This window comes from Lygodium microphyllum, chromosome 6, assembly GCF_053477565.2.
Source record: "Lygodium microphyllum isolate KBCC chromosome 6, Lygodium_microphyllum_v1.1.10, whole genome shotgun sequence".
Taxonomy (NCBI): domain Eukaryota; kingdom Viridiplantae; phylum Streptophyta; class Polypodiopsida; order Schizaeales; family Lygodiaceae; genus Lygodium; species Lygodium microphyllum.
In genome coordinates, this window is record NC_141140.1 from 130,527,989 (window position 1) to 130,555,765 (window position 27,777).

A 27,777-nucleotide genomic window follows, 5' to 3' on the forward strand; every position below is an offset into this window, starting at 1 on the left:
ATTTATCACCCATGATGAGGATAGGTCACAATGACGAGAGGGCCCCTTTGGAGATATTTCTAGTTTTGTGTTTCCATGCTATGCTCTTTTCTATCTATCGATGTCATATTGCATCAGTATTGTAGCACCTTGTTTGTCTCATAGGCCTTAAAATCCTCACGAATCGCAAAGGTACTCTCTTTTGAGAACTCAATTCAATATTAGGCAATAAAAAATCGTGTGGAGGTCAGTCAAGTAGAACTAGGTAAATGAATCAGATTCCATACAAAACCTTACAAGTTCAGCAACCTTTTTGTACTTGAATGCTGATTCAAACTCTGCCAATGCTTTTTTTTGCTGCAGATTGAATGGATGAAAAAGGAAGAAAGAAACAAAGATGTCTATGAAAAAGCAAAATGGTTTAGGAAGCCAAAACTAGCTCAAGAATCAGATTCCAAAATCTCATGAGGCAACGACTATGGGATATGGTATACAAGGAGCTACATACCAATATGCACCCTACATGTGATCCTTTCTCCATCTTGTCCTTTCCTTGCCAACAACTTCTTCTCTAACCTGACTTGGGCCTGGTTGATTGATTCAAGATACCTGTCCACTACAATCAGATTGCCCACTGTCTGGCTTGCTAGCATGCAACCTGTCCTCTTGCCGAGTAAGGATAACACATCTAGTTTCAATTCCAATACTGATGAAAATGAATCTCATTGTAAAAAGCCAGAATCTATCAAGTACACCCCATGCAATCATGCTATCATTGCAGAGATATGATAAACTGGACACCAAAATTGAACATCTTGACTGGAAAACATTGATACTGTTAGCAAGAAGAATGGCATGTTCCAATCTTCTTGCCCACTTTAAAAGAAGAAAACAAGCAATAACCGCAAACAAGGTAATCCTTGTCATCTGACCAATATAATAGCATATTGCAAGAGGCATTACAGCACTGCGTTGCTGGTTAAGCCCACCATTGCAACGTACAACAAGGTGCCCATTTTTACTGGTTGAGGGTGCTGCAGACAACCCAAACAAAACCATCATTATGATTAAGGTAAAGTTTGCATACCATGAACTTCCAAGACTACATGAAGACTACTTACATTTCCAATGAGATCCTGGTACAGAAGATGGACGCCAGCCATCTGATGGTTGAGTTGTCCAAAGCTTCTCAAAATCTATCTGAAAAGGGAAAAAGAACTGTAAAAGCAGCTTTAAAATCAAGATAGCTGTTAAATATTAAACATAATCGCGTGTGAGTCATGACAATATGTCAAACTTCTTACAAACATGGGTGCACATTTCATCCACACTTTATGTGCCTCATAAGAGGACTCGTGTAGTCTTTTTCATTAAAAAAGTGTCCTCTAAGATCCTAGCAAAAAGGGACAAATTTCTAACATTAGTGAGACTAGAAAATTGGATATCATTGAGTAATTTCTCACTTCGAAGCGCAAAGTGTCCAAGCTCGTCTCACTTGTACTCTATAGTTGACTCATTTTGGGGCTTATAACAAGCAACCCACCTAACATAGTTATTATCCTTGTAGCAAGTTTCTTAGTGAAACCAGTTTTCCTTCTCCACAAGGGTGTTAAATAACCTGATTAAGCACTAATTGCAGCAGGCATAAAATGCACAAATCTAGAAATACAAATGTTACTACTTAATCTTGGACATTGGACACCCAATTGGCCCCAAAACAGGCACCCCTTGTAGTATTCCTTCAACTTGTATGGCTAAAGGTTGAAGTACATTGAGATCCGGCCTGATCTCCTTCAATATTCAATACATCTTGCTCTCCATAGCAAACAGTAAGACTTCAAACCAATTTGCCCCTTGGTATGCTTGGGGATCGGCCTTTAATTTGCTCCTTAGACAACAAATTTTGCCCCAAACTTGAAGTTGGCGGGCTTGCCTCTTGAAATTCTCTCAAATTCTCAAATTTCAGTTGCTTAATTTCAAGTACTAGCCCCTAAATTATAAGCACTCTTCCCAAGGTGGCTGGTAAATCCTAATTTTTTTGTAAATTAGGGTTTAGCAGCAGATATTCTCCATTTACACCCCTTGAAACTGAATTGGCTAAGATCTCTTGAGGGAAGCTCCAAATTGAGTGAGAGAATAGAGAGGAAGCTCAAGAAGGAGGAATTTCAAAATTTCATAACCAAAATTGGCTGAAATTTAATGCTACCCTGCTGCAAATGCATGATTTACTACAGCCCACTGTCAACAGGAGCCCACATGCAATCAGGTGCCCTTGCAGGCCCCAAACTTGCTACCATCTACTTGTAGACAACTACAAATACTATAACCTACCTCCAATGGCCTCTTGATCAACTAGGAGCGACTCTTTGACAATTTCCAATGGCTAGACAATTGCAACAACAACTCTCTCTCCTTGTCTCCCAACCTCTAATAGCCTTTCCCTCACTTGCATGTGCAAGATTTGCAGAGTGACAACCTTCTAACTAGGTGTTTCAGCCTAATTAAATTAATTTTCAAAATGTTAATTCCAAAAATTAATTTAATCATTATTTATTGCTTAGAAATGTAATTTTACCAACATTTAAATTGGCTAGGACAATTTATCACCCCACTGTTGAGAAACCCTTCACCCGCAGTTTACGTTTTTGCGTTTCTGCGTTTAGGGTTTGCAGCCCCAAAAAGGGGCACCATCCTAGATTGACTGTGCCTATTTATAGGCCACTCTCTCATTCATTTCTTACGGCTGATTCATTCAATCCGTCACCTCTTCTCTCCAGCCTCTCCACTACCCTCATACCCCTTCAGGAGGACATTGCGGTTCGTGGTTTGTGGCTGTCTTCATCATCTTCCTTATGCTACGGCACCCTTGTTCCTTTGTATCGCATTCACTCCATGATTCAAAACTTCCTCATTCCATTCATCAGAGTTTCTTTTCTCTTCTCTTCTCTTCTCCATGTTTGCCGAGTTCACTCCGTGTTCCTCCCCGCAAACCCTACTATCTCGTTGGTACGTCATCTTTTGACATGGTATCAGAGCTGGATCTACTCAAACAGCAGCAAAGATCCTCCACTCCAGTGAAGGCAAAGACCAGTGGCGGGTTCGGCATCCACTTCTCTTCTACTTCCATTGCATCAAAATCTCATTTTTGCATATTTCAGGTGTTTCAGCTTACTGCCCACACCCCGTTCGCGGAGGACATCTTAGCCGAAGCTGTCCATTGCTGTCTCCATCAATTGGCACTTGATTTCCAGCCCTCTTCACGCAATTTGGAGCTGATTCTAGCCAAGCGACTGCTTTTCTTGTGCAGACCTGCTGCCGTACAGCCTGCCATGTCATCGCAGTCATGCTACTTGCATTTTTAGTCTCTCTCCTGCTAACTGCGTTTTTAGTCTTTCTCTTTCCTGTAGACTGACTTGCCTGCGTTTTTAGTCTCTCTCACCCCTGTTGCCTACGTTTTTAGTATTTCTCTCTCCTATAGACTGTCATCCCTACGTTTTTTGTCTTTCTCTCTCCTGCAAGTTGTCCTGCCTGCGTTTTTAGTATTTCTCACCTGCTGCCTACTTTTATAGTCTTTCTCTCTCCTACAGATTGTCCTGCTTGCGTTTTTAGTCTTTCTCTCTCCTCACCTGCGTTTTTCTATTGGTTGCAACCTCTTACTGCTGGTCACATCCTCCTCTCACTAGCAGCTCACTTCCAACCCTTCCACTACCCTCCCACCCCTTGAGGGGGACATTGCAGTTCGTGCTTCACACTGCCATCACACCCCTTAGGCGGACATTGCGGTTCGTGGTTCATGGTGGCTGACCTCTTCCTTCTTCAGCAAGGCACACTAGTATCCATGGCTTCTTTACCAACAGATATCCAGACTACTGGGTGCTCCTACTGTGGTATCACCGGACGACTTCGACCTTTGCTCCCCACCCCCCCGGAGTATATACGTCTTCCACCAGGCACTCCTTGTGCCACCTCTCCTTTCTGGACCACAGAGATCGTTCTGCATCGGCTATTAGAGTACTATGCTCAAGGCAATAAGACGCATCCAATGCGCACTAAGTCCTTTCGAGCACATGGAGGATCAATTGGCGCTACAACCTCCTGGAGATCGTCACAATGCCAACGGCAGTCTTCTCCCACTTGTTTTCAGGTACAGTGGCTTCCACAACCTACGGCTCTGCAGTCCACTCCACCGAGAGACAATGATTGTTTGATACCGTCTCCTCATCAGTCTGCTCCTTCAAGAGACAGTGGCTGCTCAACTCCTTCCTCTTCTTCAGCTACCCAATCTGCTCCACTGAGAGACAGCGATTGTTGCCCAGCTCTTGCTCATTCTAAGCCCCACCCTTCGCTCATCCTGAGCCGCCTCCTTCCCCACCCTCTTCCACTCCCTATCTACTTCAGAGGGGGATTCAGAGGGAGATATTATTTCTTTGCCCTCAGAGGGGCATCTACTTCTTCAGGACTTCAACGGGGACCCCTCCACCTCCCACCTCAGAGGGGGAACCTACTCCACATGAAGTTCTTCACCCATCCTCTACTTTCTTGGGGTGGCTGTCTTCGACCAGTCATCTCTTCTACTAATACCCAAGATCTTCAAGTATCACCTAGATCCGGACCTCAGAGGTTGAGCCGCGACTTGGTGATGAGGCCTTAATATTCCTTCCAGCATGGATGCACGGAGCTAGTGGCTTCTCTCCCGAGGTTGAGTTTCGAGTTCTCCAGTTCACTCAATCTACTGTTCTTTACTGCCGGTTCCCTTTCCGGTGGAAATCTTGGATCTTAGGGATCCTCTACATCTTCTTCCTCCTCTTCTCTTCTTGCCTTGGTCACTTGGTTAGCATAGAGCCACCTCCCGAGATCGAGTACGGGCATATCCTTATGGTTCTCGGCACCACACAAAGTCCGACATTCCTCCTATGCATTGCATGTTTTCATTATCTTTGTACTAGGACGCTTAGGCAAGTGAACAATTTCCCCACGAGAGACACTGTCCAAGTGGCACCTGCTACATGAGCATTCTTCAGGATGTAGCATTGCCTCTCCACCTCACTCTTCTCTTGTTTTCCTTTTTGGGCCTAAGAGGGGGTATTGAGAAACCCTTCACCCACAGTTTGCGTTTTTTGCGTTTCTGCCTTTTCCGTTTAGGATTTGCAGCCCCAAAAAGAGGCGCCATCCTAGACTAACTGTGCCTATTTATAGGCCACTCTCTCATTCATTCCTTACAGTTGATTCATTCAGCCTCTCACCTCTTCTCTCCAAGCTCTCCACTACTCTCACATCCCTTCACGAGGACATTGCAGTTCGTGGTTCGTGGTTGTCTTCATCATCTTCCTTATGCTGAGGCACCCTTGTTCCCTTGTATCACATTCACTCCATGATTCAGAACTTCCTCATTCCATTCATCAGAGTTTCTTTTCTCTTCTCTTCTCTTCTCTTCTCCATGTTTGCCGAGTTCACTCCGTGTTCCTCCCCACAAACCCTACAATCTCGTTGGTACGTCATCTTTTGACACCCACTATTCCTCAACATGCATTAGTCCTTGAACTAGCATTCATTAATTAATTAGAGCCTAGTTCCTAATTTCACCACTGAGATTTATGGCTACTAAAATATTCTAGATCAAAATCTAACACCAAATACCACCTAGTACCTGTCAAATACAACTTATTACAAATTTTGCCTTTGACACCCACCAACATCTCAAGGTCCTTGGCCCATCATTATAAAATAACTAACTTGCACATCACACATACACCTCACATTTATACATTTGATTAACAACTTAATCCAATGTTAAGCAAAGCATCAATTTTTCATGTCCCCGAGATAAACCTCCCCCATGAAATCCTTGCAATGGCCCTCAATTGCAATCCAATTTGTCAAAAGCATTTGTTACTACTACTAGAAATCCATGCAAGCATCATAGTCAAATAACGTATGCACCTATTGCTTAACCATGCTCCTGCCCTCTACATGTTTGAAATTCTAGCCACTTAAATGGGTTATGATCTACACACATGGATCATAACCACTATCAAAACAATAAGGGATGCATCCATATACCAAATCCCAACACTACCCTGACCACCAGTCAAAGTGATACATAAACTAAGCATAAGCAGTGCCTTAAAGCAATGATGTAACACATTATACTCATGTAAAGCATCCATCAATTGCAAACCACATGAATCTTAGGCAAATGTGCTTCTCTTACATAACCTATAAATGTACATTGTATACCATCCATGTATCCCATACATGCCTTGTAAATGTACATCACATCCAATATTATACATGCCTTGCAAATATACATCACATCTAAATGTGCATTCCATGTATTCCATGCATGTCAATGACCTTGCAAATGCATAGTTTTAAAGCTTAGGTGCAAACCATACACATCTATATGCCAACTCACAATGACAAAAATACTATCATTATACAGTATCCTAGATGCAAACTAGGTATATCATTGCTTATGCTCATTATCCACATTTGAAACATCATACTAATAGATTAGCCCTTCCTTCAATGCGTAGCTATCTCGAAGCTCTTGAAAACGATTTCCTATTCTTGCCTTTGTTGCCTCCCTTTGGGGAGTTCAAAAAGCACAAACTATAGGATCATTTGCTAATTGCATAAACATTTCAATAATTATCCTCAATTAATCCTTAAATTGGTCATCAAATCCCTATCGACTTCCTGATCATCAACTTCAAGAGTCCTATAAGGATCCACCTCTTGTCCAATTCCCACATTCTCAGCTTGCTACCCCAACTAAGTGCCTTGTCCAAGATTAGGTATTGCATTTCCCCAACACTTTGCGAATTTTCCAAATTAAGAGGCATCATCCCTGCTTGATCCTACCTCACTATCTAAAGACGTGCTTGCTATAAGTAAGGCACTCAGCTGATCATAATTTCAACTCTTCTGGCTTGTACACAGCCTTGGGTCCACCTACTCAAGGGAGTTGATATATCTTGGCAATGGAACCATGAAACCGGCTTTCCTTCTTAGCAAGGGTCGTAAATAACCTAATTACGCACTAATTACAACAAGCATAAAATACGCAAATCTAGGAATACAAATATTTCTCTTAGTGTCTGTAACAACCAACAAGACTTCAAACCAATTTGCCCCTTGGTAGGCTTGGGGATTTAGACTTTCATTTGCTCCTTGAAAGACAAATTTTGCCCTGAATTTTGAGCACTCTTCCCAAGTTGGCTAGTAAACCCTTATTTCTACCATAAATCAAGGTTTAGTAGCAGAAATTCTTCAATTGCACCCTCTAAGGACTGAATTTGGCTGAGATCTCTTAAGGGGAGCTGGGAATAGGTCGAGAGAATGGAGAGGGAGCTAGAGAGAGAGAAATTTCAGAGTGTCATCACCAAATTTGGCTGAATAGGAGCCTCACATGCAGTCAATTGCCCTTGCTAGCCCCAAACTTGTTGTCACCTGCCTACAAATAGCTAAAAATGCTATCACTTGCCTCCAATGGCCTCCTCTCTCCTAGTCTCCTATGGTTGCACCTCTCTCTCTTCCTCTCCCAACCTCCACAATGTTGGAATGAGGCTCCAACCTTGATAGCCTTTCCCTCACTTACATGGGCAAGTTTTGCTAAGTGGCAACCTTCTAATTAGATTTTTCAATCTAATTGAATTAATTTCTAACTTTTTTAATTCTAAAAAATTATTTAAATATGATCTTACTTAGAAAAATAATTTTACCAACCAACAATTAAATCGGCGAGGCCAATTTGTCACCCCAATATTCCTCAACATTTATTACCCATAAACTAGTATTATTTAATTAATTAATGCCTAGTTTCTAATGTCACCACTTGATATTTATGACTGACAAAATCTTCTAAACCGAAATCTTATACCAGGACCCACCTAGTACCTCTCAAATACAACTTATTACAACTTTTGCCTTTGATACCCACTAACATCTCAAGGTCTTTGGCCCATCATTGTGAAACGACTAACTTGCAAATCACATGTGTGCCTCACATTTGTACATTTAATAAACAACTTAATCAAACGCTAAGCAAGGCATTAAAATTTCATGTCCTTGTGATAGTTAGTGCTTATGATCATCATGAGACAGAGTTTATGTATTGGTGGATGAGTATATATGGGTGTTTCTACAAGTGTACAATACATGCCTACAAAAAAGGCATGAGACAAAGAGTTTAAGTATTGGTGAATGGGAATAGGTGGGTGTTTCTACAAGTGTTCAATGCATGCCTACAAAAAAGACATGATAGTAATAAGATGTGATCTATCCACTTGGTTGCCTATGACCTAATTTACATACATCGATTAAGTTCTAGAAGTGTGGCAAATAGAGAATGACATTCAATTCACAATACCTCTAGTCTTCAAAAGCACAAAGCAAAGATAAGAGCCATGATCCTTCTACTCTCAACAGTAATATAGATATATACAAGACAAACACAAGTAGTCATCAAAGAATCCAAGCTACTCTCCAGCTCATACACAATTATGCATACTCCCATGCTTCGTACCCACAAAGCTTTTTCTTGCAAGTTGCCACCCACCCTAATGCGCAACCAAATTTTGTTGCACACTTGTGTTGTCTAGTTTTAGCAGCCACCCAACATTCTCTGTGGATCACAACAACCACCTATTAGAGATTTAGTCATCCCTTACATGTGCATTGGTAGTGTACTATTGTACAATTAGCATTCTTGGATACAATTACTGTTATGTCCATGAACATCTGAATAGACACTACTAACATTGGTCACAATGGTTACAAAGTGACTTGGTCTGAAAGCACTAAGGATACTTCGGGGTTAGGGTAGTTGAGTCCTATAAATAGGACTCAACGCCCTATTATGCGCGTTCATTATGTGATCACCATTCTTGGACTCTTGGCCCATTGGCCAATGCATCCATATATCGAGATGGCATCGGCTAGTGGTATGGGACACCAACCCTTGGGATGTGGTCGTGGCTCAGAGTACTGCCAACTCCCATGCTCGAGGGTGAGCTTGTTTGGCTCTATGATTGGGAGGTGAGTCTGATGTCCAATCCCTTTTATGGTGAGTTTAGCTTATGTCGTGTCTCATGTGCAAGTTGGATCCTAGGGGGACGTTTTAGTTACGCATGTCCTAGATGTAGATATGCGTTCTATTGTCTCTTTCTATTTAAGTTTTTCTCGATTTGTTCATTTTTCTTTCAATCTAGTCATACGCTTCTGCATTCGCTACACTCTGATATGGTATCAGAGCAGCGTTGAAGGGCTGATTGATTGTGGTTGAAGGTTGACTAATGTCGAAGGCTTTAATGCATATCTCACAGTGGTTAGCAACGGTGGATTCAGATGACAGTATGCTATGGTCGCTAAAGGATGATGATAGACTCACCGGAGATGTGGTGGTTGGAAATGGTATACAAAAGAGGATGGATGCTACAATGGAGGAGAAAGTGAATCGTTTTTGTATATTGCATTATACATCCATATGGAGAAGTGGCTTGCTAGATAGTACAAGCAAGCTAGGAAATATTAGAAAGTAGCGCGATCGGAATTTCAACGCAATACATACCATCGACCGATTCGATATCTTGAGGGCATGGAGGAGATACCGCAGTTTATGTCTATGTGGTGGTTACATGGAGCTTTCAAGGACTCATTCCTCATCGAGCCACAAAGATCTGTATATACAAGCTCCATAGGTGAAGTAGACCACTTGAAAGCTTTGTTGAGAATCGCATTCCTATGTTGCTTCCCACGAATGCAAGAGACACATGGTTACTAGCTCACCACTATGTCTCGGCAAACCGCGAATGAGCCATCCTTGCGACGCCTTCCAAAGATACTCATAGTTCAAGTGGCCAAACCGAGCATGCCATAGCTTGAACTGTGTTTGAGAGATAGAAAGAAGGTAAGAGCGGAAGAAGACTTCAATTTATAGATGTCGTTTTCCTTATACCCTGAAGAGGGAACCTTCCTCGATGCACGATCAAAAACGCGAACATCATTGTCAAACCCTACCGAGAGACCAAGAGAACAAATCTTATGTACTGAAAGCAAATGCTACTCTAAACTTAGCCAATGCAATACCTGTAAAGTATAGGTATCACCACGTCTATCTAGAATCAACTGCATCTCACCCCGTGCAGCAAAAGACACAGAAGAGCTGTCTCTTATGAGAATCTACCCACGCGAGGGTCAAAAATGGGCAACACCAACTGTCGAAGGAGTCATGTGCTGTGAGGCACCACTGTCCACAATCCACTCTCGAGCCTGGGAAGCTGTCATCGCAACATTAGAAGTCTTCGATGTAGAGTCCTCAATGAGCCCTAAGTGAATAAAAGCAACTGATGAGAATGCAACCACCGCTCCAGAATCCTTCATGTCCTTCCTCTTGGTATCGTTGTCCTTGTCAAGGCAATCCTTCTTCCAATAGCCGGTCTTACCACAAATATGACATGTCGATTCCTTCTCTTTGTCCTTCTTAGATTCGTTGTTCTCCTCCTTCTTTTGGTCCTTCCCCTTCTTCTGAGAGGCTTGACCAATCAATGTCTTTGATTTGGAAGCATTTTGTCCCTTCAATTGTTTGTCTTGGTCCAAGACCATAGAAACTAACTCTTCCCAACAAAGAGTCAACTCCGGCCGTGAAGCAATAAGAGCGGAATAAAAAGTACCGAATCGTGGCGGCAACTAAGACAATAAAGCGATCTCTATGTCTTCAGAGGAAATGGGCTTCCCCACATTTTGAACCTGCATCTGGAGCTGCCGAAGCTTGTTGATGTGTTCCCAAAGCAAAGAAGACTTACTCACGAACAGGTCCGTATCTGCACCTCCAAAGAAACCCTCTTCATAAGGGTCATCCAATTATACATCTCGTCAAGCTCCAGTCATATCTCTCGAGCCACCGTCAAGTGCTCTATATGGGCTATCACGGCTACTGTACAAGACAAAAAAAGAAAATAACGAATCCTAGCATTCAGCTTGTCCCAATGAGACTAGGCCTTGGTCAACTCCGCACAAGCACTTCAAGAGAGTTTGGACTCATCTCGCACCAAGGGCCTGTTGATCTCCTCCATCACAAGCTCCGCCAAATCATAGGACTCCAATATGGCCAACATCATCACATGCCAAATGCAGTAATTGTCGCCATCGAGCTTTTGATCTGATGGAAAAGCCAGTAAGACAAGCACCTTCCGGTCCATGATCGCCTGGAACTCCACGTCAATCTCTGTAGACATCTTCACCTGCAATGTGTACACAAACGCAAAAGAAACCCCCTCTAACTGTGAAAACATAGCCTACTAGGGCTCTTTTCTCTGCGTACTGAACCTTCTTCAGCCACTAGAGATGATGAAAAGGTAAAATCTGCACTTGAAGGCCAAAAACACAACCATCTTCCTTCTCTAACAGCAAAAAAACAGCAGCAGCTTCAGCAAATCTTCTCTTTTCTCACACGCCATGCTCGCCTCAGCCTTGTTCTTATGCACAGCCCACCTACTCTCACTTAAACACTTGAATGCTGAAAATGCAACCTTGTATTGCACTAAAAACTCCTCTTCATATAGGTCCACCCTAGGTTAGTGCTCTGATACCATGTCAAAGTGAAGCAATGCGGAAGCAAATGACTGTGACAAAGAGTGAACAAAGAGAAGAGAGAGAGAAAGAGATAGTGAAACGCAGAAAATCTACAATGAGGAATGTTGTATACGGATGCAAAAATATACACAGAGTGCAGAGAGAATATCTGCATATGTCTCCACCTTCACGACCTTGATCTCCATAAGCCCCGAAGGTTGTCTTCATCACCTCCAAGTTGTAATCTATCAGATACAAGTGTGGAAGTCTGATGGAAACTCAGCCTTATAAAGACTGAAAAGAATGCCTCGAAAAATACCCAAAATAACCAGGTCAGCTGCATTTAATGCAGCAGCTAGCTGTAGTCAGACAGTCCAATAGTCCGACTGCTACCACGTGGCAAAACTACCACATGGTATTGTTGACGTGGCAAGACATGACTCTCAACAACAAGGAGCTAGAAGCCGATCGAAAAATTCAAGCTTTGATGACGAGAAGGGCTAAAGCACAAATTAAAGCAAAGATCTTTGAAGATTTCCTTACCGAGAAGTCTCTTGAGACATACTGTATTACAGTTGTGAAGGCCTATCTTAGCATGGAAGGTATCAATGTTAATGATGCAACTAAGACTATGAAAGGTAATAGATCACCTATCATTCGAGGATCCACCCAAGCGGTGACTTCAAAGTCTCATCATACACAAGCTGCCCCCTCTTGTCCCCAGAATCTCCATGAAGAAGGACGCGGAAAATTTCGAAGAACCTGTTGTTTCCATGGTAGCTGAATCTCCAAAGATGCTTTTAGCAAAGGAAAACGATGCTAAAAAAGACTTCAAGCCTGGAGGAAAGAGTGTCAAGTTTGACGTTTTCTATGGTAAGAGACATTCTTGAAAATTTGTCTTTTACTAGATAGTTTAATGCTACTTTTGTGGTAAGATTATATAGAAAAATCAAAAATTGGAATGGTTAAAATGCATCTAAAGGATATTGCTTTGAATTGGTGACTCAAAGTTGTTCAAGAGGGAAAGGAACCCAAGTCTTGGAAAGAGTTTAAGGACATGTTCAATAAAAAAATTATGTCTTCATCCTTTAAAGCCAATGTGCAAGAATGGGATGAGTTGAAGCAAAGCCATGGAGACAATGTTGAAACATATATTAACAAGTTTGCTGCTATTTCTGTTAAATTTACACCTCTTAATGAAGTTTCTTCCAATATGAAGATGAGAAGGTTTATCCATGGATTACGTCCGATAGTACAACGAGCTGTCAAGATGACAAAGCCTGATACTTTGAAAGCAGCCCAAGATACAACCTTAGAAGCTGAAGGACTAGATATGCCATGAATGCTTGGTAAAGCCTCAAAAGAAGAACCACAAAGGAAGAAGATCAAGATGTTTAACCAAAAGAAGTCAAATAAAGAAGAACCCAAGCATAAGGATGGAGGTAGACTACCTTTGTCATCCAAAAAGAAGCTAACATATCAGCGCTTAGCAGATTATACAATAGAAGGATGATGTTTCTCTTACGGAGAAAAATGACACATTGGTTGGTCAATATCCTAATAAGGCAAAGAAGGAAAACCAGCCCCAAAAGACACCTCAAGCAAATGTTGTACCTAAGGAATCCTTACAAAAGGATGAAACTCCATTAGAGAAAATAAAGCTTTTTATGGCTTAGGTAAGATTGCTAATCAACATGTTCTCATTCATTTTGATACTACAGAGGCTACTTATCATTATATCCATCCTCCCATTGTTGAAGCTCTATATCTATCAAAGGAGAGATTTAAAACACCAGAAATGCCAAGTACTCCTTTTCAAGAAATGGAGTCTAAAGTTACTCCCATTCTTGGGAAACTATGAATTGAGATCGGGGATTATGTAGATCATGACAGTTTTGTCATCTGAGATCTTGGTCATTATGATGTTGTATTAGGAATACCCTGGCATAGAAGAATAGATCCAACCATTGATTGGAATCAAAATAAGTTGAGATTCCCTTTCAAGGATAAAAATATATCTTTTGATATGGGAGTGGAAGGAAAATCTATTCCCATCTTATCCCATGTATAAATTTGTAAATCAATGAAAAAGTTTATTTCCTCGTACTTGATTTTTGACAAAGGTTCTAATAAAGAGTCTAGAATTGAAGAGTCTATCTCAGATATAAACTAGGGCTGAATCAGTTTCTTATAGTAGTATAAAGATTCTTTTGCAAACCCTTTATCTGACGAGTTACCACCAGAGAGGCCAAAACATCATCACATTGATCTCATTTCTAAGAGCTCACCTCCAAATAGGCCACCCTATCATGTGAGTCCAACACAACAAGAAGAGATCATGAAGCAAGTGGATGAGCTCTTTGAGAAGGGTCTAGTAAGACCCAGTTCCTCATATTTTTGCTCTCCAGTCCTCCTAGTGTAGAAGAAAGATGGATCTTCGTGCACATGTGTGGACTACAAGGCCCTCAACAAAATTACAATACGGAATAGGTTTCCCATTCCAAGAATTGATGATATCTTGGATAGATTGGATGAATCCAAAGTATTCAACCGGATTGACTTGAAGAGTGGCTATCATCAAAAAAGGATTGCTCCTCAAGATATTCATACATCAATATTCATGACAACTTTTGGTTTATATGAGTTTCTCGTGCTATCATTTAGCACAATGACATGTGTCCTAGTTGTTCACAATTCCAACAAGCTATCATTCTTGAGGTTGTCCTCTTCCTCATCCTAACATCATGATAGGCGCATGCCTATAATCCATCAAAATAGGGTGACCCTCTATTTACTATGGGACTATGATCCGTTGCTTGGATGTCCATAGATGCACAATGCATGACTTCTTGAGGAATGGGGCAATAGCCTTGTCTTGTTGGAGAATAGGAAGGACATTGTACAAATTGAAATGAGGACTTGGAGCACCTCTCCAATTAAGCTTAACTCAATCTCTAGCATGCTATGTGGAGATACTAACTGCTCACCAATGCTCTTATAACCTTTAATAGAATAATAAAAAGAATCTTTAGTACACATTGGAAGTTTACAAGTACTTTCTTTGATAATATTTTGGTTCATTCAAAAGATAAAGAAAAGCATAAGCAACACTTAAAAATAGTATTTCAAGAACTTTGCAAACACAAACTTTACATGAATCGCAAAGAGAGTAAATGTTTCTTAGAAGAGATTCACTACTTGGGCCATACTGCTCCCAAAGATAGAATTTGGATGGATTTAAAAAAAATCAAAGCTATTGTAAAATGGCCAGAATTGACTCCTGTTCATGAAGTTTCAAGTTTCTTAGGATTATACTCTTCTTATAAGAGATTCATTAAATGGTCTACAATGGTTGTTAAACCATCGCATGATTTAACCAAAAAAGCAATGACATTTTAACAGACCAAACTAGAGAAGGAAACTTTTGAAGCTCTAAAGTTCTATATCAATAAAGAATATGTTTTGATTATACCTAATTTATCGAAATCTTTCTTAATGGAATATAATACTTCAAGAGACTACATTGGTACGCATACAGTTGCTTATACAAGTAGAAGGTTGCAAAATGTAGAAACTATCCAAAGATATCAAGAAAAACAAGAGAAAACAACAGATAAGCATTGAAAGCAATTGATTTTACAAGGAGATTAGGTGTGGCTGAAACTTGACAAAGCTGGTCTAAGAAGCTCTAACAAGCCTTCATCCCAAGTCACTAAGCTCACAACAAGAAATTATGGGCCATTTCAAGTCACTGAAAAGAATAATTATGTTTGTTACAAGTTACAACTTCCAAAGTATTAGAGAATTCACAATGCTTTTCATATCCATCTTTTAAAGCCTTATGAAAGGTCTCCGCCATTGAAACCCATAATAAATAATCCACTGAAGTAGATGAATAGAAAGAGATACTTTAACCAAAGCAAAGAGTATTTCATATAATCAAAAAATCAAAAAAGAAACACTTCTAGAAAATTTCTTTTGAAATTTAAAAATGACTCTCTTTTAGATTCTAAATGGATGCCATAAGAGTATTTTAAAGACTATCCAAAAATACTTGCAGTTTATAAAGAAGCTATAGGATCAGAAATACCTCAAGCACCGTCTTACGTATAAAACCGATTTCAAGAGGAAGGAATGTAATAAATCTTTTGTATATCAATTGTTACCAAGACATATTGACTCAATGATTCCAAATTAATTTGATGCTCATGTACTTTGAAAGGCGATTTATATTATTTAAGTGTTTCACAATGTGATTAAATGTTCATCTTTCTATTTAAGGATGGCCAATGGCCGAAATGCCCTATAAGTATACTTTGGTCGTCATTGGTGAGATACCCAAGAGAAATTAAAAGTTTAGTCGGGACCATTTAATTGACCAGAAAGCTCAAATGATTACGACTTTTACACTCAAATAGTCACATTGACTAGAAGCCCATATAATCAATGGTTTTAGAAAGTGAAACCAGATACTCATGATCGAAAAAACAAGCCATAAACCAATGAACCTATATAATGAGCTCTCTAGAAGCTAAATTTTGCAACTCTTAAAATTTAAAATATTACTATTTTTAGAAGTTGCTCAAATTGAAATTTTTTTTACATCAAAGACTCTGAAATTTTGCAAAAAACAATTTTGTCTTCAGTAGCTATCTCAAATTCTTAACCATTTGAGAGATTTTTAGAGTTGAAGGTTTGGAAGCTTCTTTCTCTAAAAAAGTAACATATGGCATCTAGAAGAGAACGTGTCATTTTGAAGAAACAAGTGTCCCTACAAGTGTCTCTATACTTGTCATTTTCAACAAACACTTATCATTTGTAACCTCTACTTTTCACTTTTGAGAACCCAAGGGCCACACATGTATATTGAAAATCTCTCTTTTCATTTGAAGCAAACTTTCATGCTAAAATCTCAACCACATACTTTGTACTCTCCTATCTATCTCTCATCTAAGAAGCACTTTCTATTTAGCTTAATCTAATCCTACTACTAAAGAAGAGAATCAACTTGCTGCTCAAAGATTACAAAAATTAGGATTTCAAAACCCTAATTTTCAAAATTGTAGACAATCAACCTTTTCGTATATGGTTCAAGCATTTGATATCTATGGTTTTGTTTTAATAAATTCTCTTGTCCTCTCCCCCTCTCAAGGTGGTGTCGACTCTCTCTCTCTCTCTCTCTCTTTCTCTCTCTCTCTCTCTCTCTCTCTCTCCTAATTTTCATGGTGATAATTGATCGAGTTGGTTAAGTTTAAAGCATTGTCATTCTCACGTTCTTCACCGCACTTACATCTACTTCCATAATATTAGCCAAATGAGTCTCCTACATCATATACTATGTTATCACCTCCATCGAATGGCTTGATTCTTGTTGCTCCGATCCTCCACAACAAAAAACTCAAATCAGCAGTATATTCTCTCTCTTTTCCTCAGTCTAAATGAATCTCTCCCTCGCTCTCTCACACACATACATACACACACACACACACACACACTCTCTCTCTCTCTCTCTCTCTCTCTCTCTCTCTTCTCCAAAAAACGTTTTTTTTTTCTTACATGGGTATTTTTGCCAAGTGGCAACCTTCTAAATTCATTTTTCAATATTACCCAACCATTTCATTAATTTTCAGAGTTAAATAATCTTGAAAAATTAAATTCAACACTTCTAAATCTACCCAAAATTAAATGTGCCCATCCATAATTAAATTGGCTAGGCCATTTGTAACCCAAAGTGATTCCCAACCTTTGTTGACTTTTAGACTAGCATTAATTAATTAATTAATGCTAGTCTCTAGTGTCACCACTTACAATTATTGACCAAACCACTATCCTAGAGTCAAATCCGATTGCAACTGACTAATAAAATCCATTCGACATAACTTATCACAACTTTTGCCTTTGACACCCACTACATCCTCAGGATCCTTGGTCTATTACTATAAAATATCTACCATGTGCATCACATGTGCTTAAACAACCTTGCGTATATGATTAGTAACTTAATCAAATGTTATCAGCAAGATTAAAGCATCTCAAAATTTCACATCCCCGTGACAAGCCTCCCCCTTAAAATCCTTGCGCTCGTCCTCAATTGCATTGCATTGTGCCAAAGAAAAAGCATACTGCATTGGAATTTTCATAAAGCATCACAATCACAAGATTACGCATTGTTGTCCAACCATGTTACATGCCCCAAATCTTGCTGAAAATTTTCAACTAGCATAAACAATCCAGAACTATTTCTAGAAACCCATTGGATGCATCCATAACTCACGATTCTCAACTGTTCTGAATTCGGAACCACAATAAAGCATATTTTCAGCATAAACCATGGCTAAAACTATCAATGGCATTTACTAACATGCTATTGTCCATGGAACCAGCTGTAAACCATTGAAAGCTAAGCATAAACTCATCATAAACTGATCATTTGTTGATCTTAGAACTGATCACAAACTCATTGCAAAAACTAATGCAAAACTAAACCCAAAAGTGACCATAAATAATTCTCAAACTAATCAAAAACAGAGCTGAAACTTATCACAATTTTTGTCTCAAAATTGAGCCAAATTTCATGCCAAAATAATCATAAGCTAATGTAAAAGTATAGTTCCAGTGCTCAAGTGAAACTCATACTTATCTACATGCATCTCACAGTGACTAGTACACTAAGTAGTGCTCTCATGGCAAACATATTGTCATTACAATACCTTGGATACATGCTAGATACATCCAAGATCCACTACATACGAAACCCGTCCACAACTAGCGGAGTGGAAATACTAAATCCCCCTTGAGCATTAGGTAATACTCTGGACTCCTACTCTGCTGAACCTGACTAAGTCCGAACTAAAGTCGACTCTAACTGAAAGGCATCTAGGTAAAGCTGCAACAACTGAGGATGATCTGTCAAGTCATCCTCTTTCATCCACTTGGCATCCATTGGTAAATAGTTCTAGAATTTCAAGTATCGTCTGGAAACTTTACCTTTGACCTTTTTTTCTTATGTCCCAAAATCTACTCGAGTGCCAAAATCTCATCAAGCTTCTTAACCTCAAGTTGAATTTCAACAAACATATCCTCTAGCACATCACCATGAAAAGGCCTCAACAAACAAACAAACATGAAAGACATTGTGTATCCACAAATGTGGAGGTAATTTCAATCAATATGCCACATCGCAGATCTTCTCCAACACCTGGAAGGGCCCATAGTATCTCATACTCAAGTTCCGATACAGTCTTTCTTTTCCTTTTATCTTTTTCAACCTTGCCTTTTCAAAACACAGCAATACATAATCGCCCTCTGCAAACTGCAAAGCACGTCTATGAGGATCAACTACTCTCTTTTGCTTTTCCTATAATCTCTAAAGTGCCTACTTTATCTTTGCATAGGCTGCATCTAAGTTTTTCACATAACGATCAACCTCAAAGATCTTATCCTTAGTTTGCAAGATAGGTGGTACCTTCTTACCACCCTCAACCACCTCAAACAAAGCTTTGCCAATGAAACTATGCATTGTATTTTTGTAACCAAACTCAACCAAGAGCAAATACTGCTTCCACTGTGTCTTGTGATCACAAAACCTAGCATCTGAAAAGATCTAACGTGGTGGAATTTGCTTCCTCAAACTGACCATCTGTCTACCGATGAAAGAATAATGAGAATTTCAATGTGATACCCATATTCTCAAAAAAACCCTTCCAAAATAAACTGGTCATCCACGAGTCTCGATCACTAATGATCGACTCTAGCATACCACGATGCTTAAAAATGTGCTGCAAAAACAATCACGCCATATGATCAACGTTTATTTTTTCCTTAAAGTGGGCTTATTTGCTAAACCTACAAATGATAGTCCATATCCCATCATTCCCTATAGGTGTCCTAGGAAGCTCAAAAATAAAATCCATTGCAATGCTCTGCCAAGGCCTATCTAGAATAGACAAGGATTGCAACAAACCCAATATCTTTTGCCTATCAATGCTTTACCTTCTGACTTATGACTAGCATTCGCGCGCACAGAATGCTAGGCCGCTTCGCGGCAACTTCGCTCAACAATCCATTTCTCATCTTTCTCTCTCCTCTTCTCTCTCTCTCTCTCTCTCTCTCTCTCTCTCTCTCTCTCTCTCTCTCTCTGCCTTCTATTTTAGCTTATTTTTTTCCTCTCCTGGTTCTCTCTCTCTCTCCTTTTTTTCTCTCCACACTTTTCTTCTCTCTCTCTCTCTCTCTCTCTCTCTCTCTCTCTCTCTCTCTCTCCTTTTATTATTCCCCCTCTCCTCTCTTTTCCTTCTCTCTCCCTCCTCTTTTTTCCTTTTTTTTTCTTCTTCTTCTCTCTCTCTCTCTCTCTCTCTCTCTCTCTCTCTCTCTCTCTCTCTCTCTCTCTCTCTCTCTTTCTCCCTCCCTCTCCTTTTCTTCTCTTTGCACTTTTCTTCTCTCTCCTCTCTTTTCCTTCTCTCTTTCTCCTCTATTTTTATTCTCTCTTTTTAAATTTTATCTTCTCTCTCTATAATTTTCTCTACATGTTCTCTCTCTCTTTTTCTTCTTTCACTTTTTTCGCCCCCTTAGTCTCTCTTAAAGTATGTAAATTTTATCTTTTCCTTATATATAATTCTCTCTTTATGTTTATATTCTCTCTCTTCTCCTCTGTCTCTCTCTCTCTCTCCGTCCCCTTTTCTTCTTCTCCCCTTTCTCTTAATTTTCTTTTTTTTTCTCTCCCTCTCTTTTAAATTTTATATTCTCTCTCTCTGTCTCTCTTTCCCCCTCTCTCCTTCTCTCTCCCTTCCTCTCTCTCTCTCAAAAAATATTTAAAATTTAAAAAAGACTTTTTTTTTCTTTTTTCCCAGATCTCTCTCTTTTCCTCTCTCTTCTTCTTATTCCTCTCTCTGTCTCTCTCTCTCTCTCTCTCTCTCTCTCCTCTTTTTTCTTTTTTTTCTCTCTTTAAATTTTTTTCTTTTCTTTTTCTTTTAAATTTTATCTTTCCTCTCTCTATAATTCTCTCTGTGTTCAAATTCTCTCTCTTCTTCTTATTTTCTCTTTCATTTTCTTCTCTTTGTCTCTGTTCCCCCTCTCCTCTTTTTTTCTTTTTTCTTTTCTTCTCTCTCTCTCTCTCTCTCTTAAATTTTATATTTTCTCTCTATAATTCTCTTTCTCTTTGTTCCCTCCCTCTCCTCTTCTTTCTTTTTTGCTCTTTGTGTGTGTATATATACATACATATCTCCCTTCTTATTTTAACTAAACAAAAAGTTTACATTAAAAAGTTTAATGAGAGAGAGAGAGAGAGAGAACCTAGGCCCTACGCATGAGAGAGAGGGGGGAGGGGGAGAAGAAAAATGTTTAATTAAAAAAAGACTATTCTCTTTCCTCTTTCTCCCCCTTCTCTCTCCGTCTTCTTTTTATCCTTCTTCTTTTTCTTCTTCTCTCTCTCTTTTATTCTATCTCCTTTTCAAGTGTGTGAAAAACTATGTTCGAAAATTTTTAAATTTAAAAAAAACTTTTAAAATGTTTAATTAAAAAAGTTTGCATTGACCAAGATCTATCTCCCGGCCTGTCCTGCCTGCTTTCATGCCGCCTACCTAGCACCTGATCAACCGACTCAGTCTGTTTAACTTACGTCCAGATCTGCGACCTGACAAACTTCTGTTGCATGTCGCTCACGACTTGTCATTTCTGCCCAAAGAGCTTGTGCTGCATGTCGACCTACAACATGTCGCCTATGCCCAACCAGGTTCGTCTCTTGCTGGTTCTGCACGCCACATGTCAACTTATCAGCTACTTGCCTGTCTATTCACGCAACCCATCACCTACTCGCCTGCACCATGCCCGACCAGGTTCGTCTCTTGCTGGTTCTGCACGCCACGTGTCAACCTATCAGCTACTCGCCTATCTATTCGCGCAACCCGTCACCTACTCACCTGCACCATGCTTTGATACCACTTTGATAGCCTAGTTAGGATCGAGACTGAGTGCAAAAAGAAGAGTAGGTACGATGATAGGTGTACCACTTTAGGTTTAGATAATATATATAAAGTACAAGAGTGTAAGGGTGTGTTCACACCCGAACACCATGAAAGGCACAATGAGCCTTTATTCCCAACAAATGCTCCATTGCCTTGACCATGGCATCAGTACCTTTGTGTGCTGCATACCGAGAAGCATGACTTTCAATGATAACTATGGGCCAAAATTACTTTGTGACACACCGTTGTCCATGCACCATCACAAATCATCTCTTAGCACAACGTGCTCATGCCTTTGGCCATTCCAAAGCTGATCATAAAAATTAGCAAAGTTTGAATCAACAACATATTGCTCTTTTATGGTATCCAACTCCATGTGATAAACGATGCTGACGACCAAAATTTGTGGCTTACAAAGTAGAACTCCAGAAGCAATCCTAGCATTAACTCAACATTAGCATGGCATTGCAAAATCTCCATTGACAGATGTAATCAAGGTGAGCTAATCCAGGGTTTGGTACCAACAACGAGGTCTCAAAGTCTGTGAGATTTAAGCACTTGATACATGAAGTTCGACGAAGTGGTGAAATTTAACCCGTTGAAACGACACTTATCTTTGAAGGTATTCTTGGCCGTTGCAACAAGAGTAGTGGTGCTAGGAGATAGAGGTGTGTAATGGGGGTAGAGCGGATAGGGGGGATAGGGTGGGAAAGTGGACTACACTAGGAAAGTAATCCCAGAGTGCCCACCATGCATATAAGAAGTGTACACAATGGTTTCAAATGTGGGCATGGGCGGACTAGGTTTGGGCATGGTAACCACATGAGGAGCCCAAGGTGAAGGGATAGGGACACAATGGTTTCAAATGTGACCATGGGTGGACTAGGTTTGGGCATGGTAACCACATGAGGAGCCCAAGGTGGAGCGATAGGGACACATGGAGCAGAGGATGGAAATCCTTGCATCTAAAAGGTCATGTGGGGGGGTTGTGAGTATCCAAGGATACAATAAAGAAGCAAGAACCTATACAAACGGAATAAGACTAAATTGTGGGCAACCTGTCTATTTATAGATATTAAAGGGTGCCCCAAAAAACTAGGGTTTTGGGGAACCACTGAAACTCTCTTGAACCGTGCACCACTTTTGCATTTTTCATTGATTAAGCATGTTTTGGGATTGTTTAAAGATGCTAATCAACTATAAAGCACGTTTTACAATGGATCTCTACACAACCTTTTCCCAAGGCTTCCATGCTTTGTCACATGAGACTATTGGGTCTTCAAACACTCCCATGATTTGAGAGGTGGTGTTAGCCTGCGTTCTTTTGTCAGTCTGTCATCTCCTAGTTGTAAGGCCTCAGAGTCTCACAAGGACATTTGGAGCTCTAACTCTTTCTTTCTTCCCAATTTTGGTGTGCTTGTCAACTATGCTACCTTGCCAAATGGTTTCCAGTCTCCCAAGGTGACTACAATTTTTTTCCAACTTCTCGAATGCCACATGAGTATTTTTTCGCATTATTTTATGCTACTAATTGCATTAAATGCAACAGCCACCATCAAGTCAGCCAAATTTGTTGATTTCTAGCTATATATAGTTGATCAATCTGTTGGGATAATCACTCACTTTTTGGCCTCATAGGTGCTCTGTCAAGTAGTTGTCGTCTTCTTCTCCGTCATGGACAACAAGCTGCATACTCTCCATCTCCGTCACTGTCTCCATCGCCATCACAATCAATAGTGCTATCATTATTATTTAGCCTAATCCAGTGCCCTCACTGACTCCTTGGGCTGCATGTAGGGATTGATCAACCCTCATTGTATTCAGCCTTCTTTTGTACAAATCATGATTAAAGCTTTCAAGTTTCACAACACCACTTCCACGTAAGGTAGTTAGGGCCATGAAGTTCATCATCAATAGAGCAATACAAATGTGCCATGTGTTTGTCAATTATGATGGCTTTGCCAAATGGTTTCCAACTCCCTATGGTGGCTACAATTTTTTTCCAGTTGTCTAGATGCCACATGAGCATTTTTTCACATTATTTAATGCTACTAATGATTGCATAAAATGCACTTGCCAATATCAAGTCGGCCAAATTTGTTGATTTCTAGCTATATATAGTTGATCGATTTGTTGGGATAGTGATTCACTCTTTTGCCTTACAAGTGCTCTATCAAGTAGTTATTGTCTTCTCCTTTTCCATCATGGACAACAAGCTGCATACTCTCCATCTCCGTCACCATCTCCATCACCATCACAATCGATGATGCTATCATCCAGTGCCCTCACTGACACCTTGGGCTGCATGTAGGGATTGATCAGCCCTCATTGTATTCAGCCTTCTTTTGTACAAATCATGATTAAAGCCTTCAAGTTTCACAACACCACTCCACGTAAGGTAGTTAGGGCCATGAAGTTCATCATCAATAGAGCAATACAGATGTGCCATGTGTTTGTCAATTATGATGGTTTGCCAAATGGTTTCCAACTCCCTATGGTGACTACCATTTTTTTCCGATTATCTAGATGCCACATGAGCATTTTTTTACATTATTTAATACTACCGATGACTGCATTAAATGCAACAGCCAATATCAAGTCGGCCAGATTTGTTGATTTCTAGTTATATATAGTTGATCGATTTGTTGGGATAGTGATTCACTCTTTTGCCTCACAGGTGCTCTGTCAAGTAACTGTTGTCTTTTCCTTCTCCATCATGGACAACAAGCTGCATACTCTCCATCTCCGTCACCGTCTCCATCACCATCACAGTCGATGATGCTATCATTATTATTTAGCCTGATCTAGTGCCCTCATTGACACCTTGGGCTGAGGGATTGACCAGCCCTCATTGTATTCAGCCTTCTTTTGTACAAATCATGATTAAAGCGTTCAAGTTTCATAACACCACTCCATGTAAATTAGGGCCATGAAGTTCATCTTCGATAGAGCAACACAGATGTGCCATGTGGAGAGGATAGGATGAGAAGATAAACAAAAAAAGAGAAACAAAGAGAAAGTACAGCTAAACACAGCATAGACTATACTGATCACAAGTTCATACGCAGTGGATAAATAGCTGATCACAAAAACAACTGCTGAAACAAGAAAATTTTGGTTGGTCTCAACCAACAGAGCCTAGGAACACAATTGCACAGACTGCAAGAAAGAGAACAACTGAAAACATGGATGCTAGAAGGCAAAACACAATCAGTAATAACATGAAATCCAGGTGGACAGTAATTAAATAATGCAGAAAATTTAAAACTGATGTTAGAACGCAAGTAGCAGATGGCTAAAAACATGTCATTTTGCACTAGAATCAGGTCGCATGGGCAGCAACAGTCAGTAAAGATCAGGAACAACAGTTGGCAGACCTGCAACAGCAGAAAACAGCACTCCATGACCTAACACAGTATCCGATACCAAAAAGTTGGCAAATTTGTGAATATATTTGCTTGTTGTAATAAGTGTTAAATCAGGTTATTTACCACCCTATCCAAGAAGAAAGGCTTGTTTCAGAACCTTTCCATTTGCCTATGAAAATGTGTATCTAAACAACCCCCACTGCTCAACTAAAGCAAATATGTGTGTAGGGTATGCGATATGTAGAAAAAGAGCATTGCCACAAACCGGATACATCAGTTGCATTTAAGCATGCATGTGGATAATACCTGAGACTGGGACAGGCGCCTATCCTCGGAGATGCGAGACAGGAGAGAGAAACTGCAGAACAGCAATACAGCAACAGAGACAGAAAGGCGGCCAGCCATAGACCTCATGCTAGCCGTGATCTGCTTGAACTGGCGGCCGCCAAGCTGCGGACGCCGCACACCAGCAGGGATGTCATCATGAGGATGCCCCGAAACCCTGCATTCAAGGAAGGTGAGGATGAAAGTAAGCCTTCCAAGTTACACTGCTCTTTGTCTAAATATTTATGCTTTACCAATGAGAGGGATGTTCAGAGTTCTACGAACAAAAACTGCAAACAGTGGGAAGTTAGGCGCCATATACAACTGAAAGAAACTCACACATATGATAAACCATACCTGCGCATCTTCTGAGTTGTCGCAAGTACGCACTTTTGCACAGGTTAAGCTGATCTTGAGAGAGATGATCTGAATCGTGCTCGCATATCTTCTTCAGATCTGACGGGAAGATACAAATGCATGTACCTCTTTGTGTGTGTGTGTGTGTGTGTGTGTGTGTGTGTGTGTGTGAGAGAGAGAGAGAGAGAGAGAGAGAACGCCTGTACAGCTAAGTGGCCCCTTTCAGATCAGCTTCCTCACGAGTTCAGTAGTTCTCTGTTCTCTATGAGCTACATAATTGGTATGAATAACTTCTACTACCATTTCTCAAATGAACTTTTGGAAATTCGCAGTGCTCATGATTGATCTATCATCTATGTCCTAATCTATGGCAGTTCCGAGTTCTTCTCATAAGGGGGTTTCCGAGAAACCAGTTTTTCTAGTGGTTTCTGGTTTCTGGTTTCGAATAGCTTCGGTTTGAATAAGGTCTTATTTTTTATATAAAAAATATTTGTATTGAATAAATAAATAGCAATCGTGATAAAAGTTTGTGGCCTTATAAAGAACTAGGTTGACAAGTGTAGCCAAGTGTTTTAAAAATGTATGATATCAATCTAAACAAAACGAAACATCTCTTTTAAAATATGCATCAAATGAATAACACTCACAAGTTTTTGAAGATAATTGAATTTGGGTGAAAACTTGTTGTGTAGCCTGAGATTACTTCTTGTTGATAAAAAATACCTTGCAAAACATAAAATCACAACTCAGAAAATTGCTTAGTTAAAGTATCAAATGTGGTGGCTTTCACACTTCATTAATCCTCGCCTTTCAAAAATATGTGTGTTTTCTTTCCTTTTCTTTACTTTTCTTTACTATCCATTGTGACAAAAAGCAAAACGAGTACATTCTAACCTTGTGAAGGTTTGTATGTATGAAGATTGCATTTGCCTTTGCTAAAGCTAAGCTTGCAGTGATAAGACAAAATCGAATGAGCAAATTCTACAACAATAATTAGTTTCACACTCAAAACCAATAATAAACTATTTAATGATAAATTGTGTGTGGGTGTGTGTGGGTGTGTAGTTTGCAACTTGATACACTAAATAATGAACTACAACACAGATCATATACTATTTAATATGATTAATAACTAACTATATTACCTATCTAATACTAGTGAATACGACTTTTTTTAAATAATAGAAAGTACACTATATTTTACAATATATGTAAATACTTAACTAATCAGTTAGTAACTAATATTATTTAATTATCTAAACTAAATAATCAATTTATAATTAATTAATTAATTACTAATTAATAATAAATAAATAAGTAATTAGTTTATCAACTATTGACTAATTAGTATATACTAGCTAGACACACGCTCTATGAACTACACATATACACACTCTCATAACTTAGTTAATTAACGATAACACTAGTCCCATCACAAACTAATTAACTAATTAGTTAACTTAATTAATAGATTAGTTATTGATTAAAAATATAAAGTATTCAATCTCTACTCATCCACCAATTTTCCAATTAAACTAACTCCTTCATCTCTATTAAGTAATTAATTATTAACTAATTACCTCTCTCCTCATCCACCAATCCCCTAATTAAACTAACTCCTCTATCTCCACCAATCTACTAATTAAACTAGCTCCTTCACCTTTGATTCCTCCCTCCTCCTCCTTCTTCTTCGACTTCTTAACTCCTTTGCCTCTAACTTGTCCCTTCTTCTTCATCTTTTCCCACTTCTTCCTCCTCCTCCTCTTATTCATCATCGCCTTCTTTCCCAACTTCTTCCTATGACATTTGTGACCAGACAGCCCAAGACCACACATGTTGTTGCCTCTATAGATTTGTATAAGTTTGACTACGAATGTATATGCATGTTTCCTATGATGGTTTCGTGAACTTTCAACTAATCAGCTCTAGAATGAAGCAACCTGATCTTTTTTATCATTTTCCGAGCCTTGAAGTGAGGAGACTTCAAGGCTGGGGTCAAGGATCCATTAAGAGGTTTTTGGGAAGGCAACAGTGGGACTGGAGGTTTGGGGCAAGTGCTGGAGGTCAAGGTAGGAGGAGTAGGTGGTGGTGGAGGAGATGGGGAGGGGGAGGGAGAGCCGATATATAATTGTTTCTAGGCAATAATGATTCTTCTCTAAATCGAGAGCTTCTCTGTCGTCCCACTCAACCTTTACAAATAGCAAACTCAAAACTAA

At 39.7% G+C, this 27,777-nt stretch overlaps 1 protein-coding gene across 1 annotated transcript in view; it reads right to left on the minus strand.

The window, feature by feature from the left end:
• Positions 1-25,949, minus strand: part of LOC148035128 (O-fucosyltransferase family protein) — an 89,081-nt gene extending 63,132 nt beyond the window's left edge. The window contains exons 1-4 of the mRNA XM_087680097.1: positions 25,562-25,949; positions 25,187-25,382; positions 1,101-1,179; positions 943-1,013 (exon numbers count right to left, since the gene is read on the minus strand). Of these exons, the coding sequence (XP_087536223.1) occupies positions 943-1,013; positions 1,101-1,179; positions 25,187-25,382; positions 25,562-25,569 (354 nt within the window). The 5' untranslated portion in view covers positions 25,570-25,949. The remainder of the gene's footprint in view (positions 1-942; positions 1,014-1,100; positions 1,180-25,186; positions 25,383-25,561) is intronic.
• Positions 25,950-27,777: the final 1,828 nt, after the last annotated feature.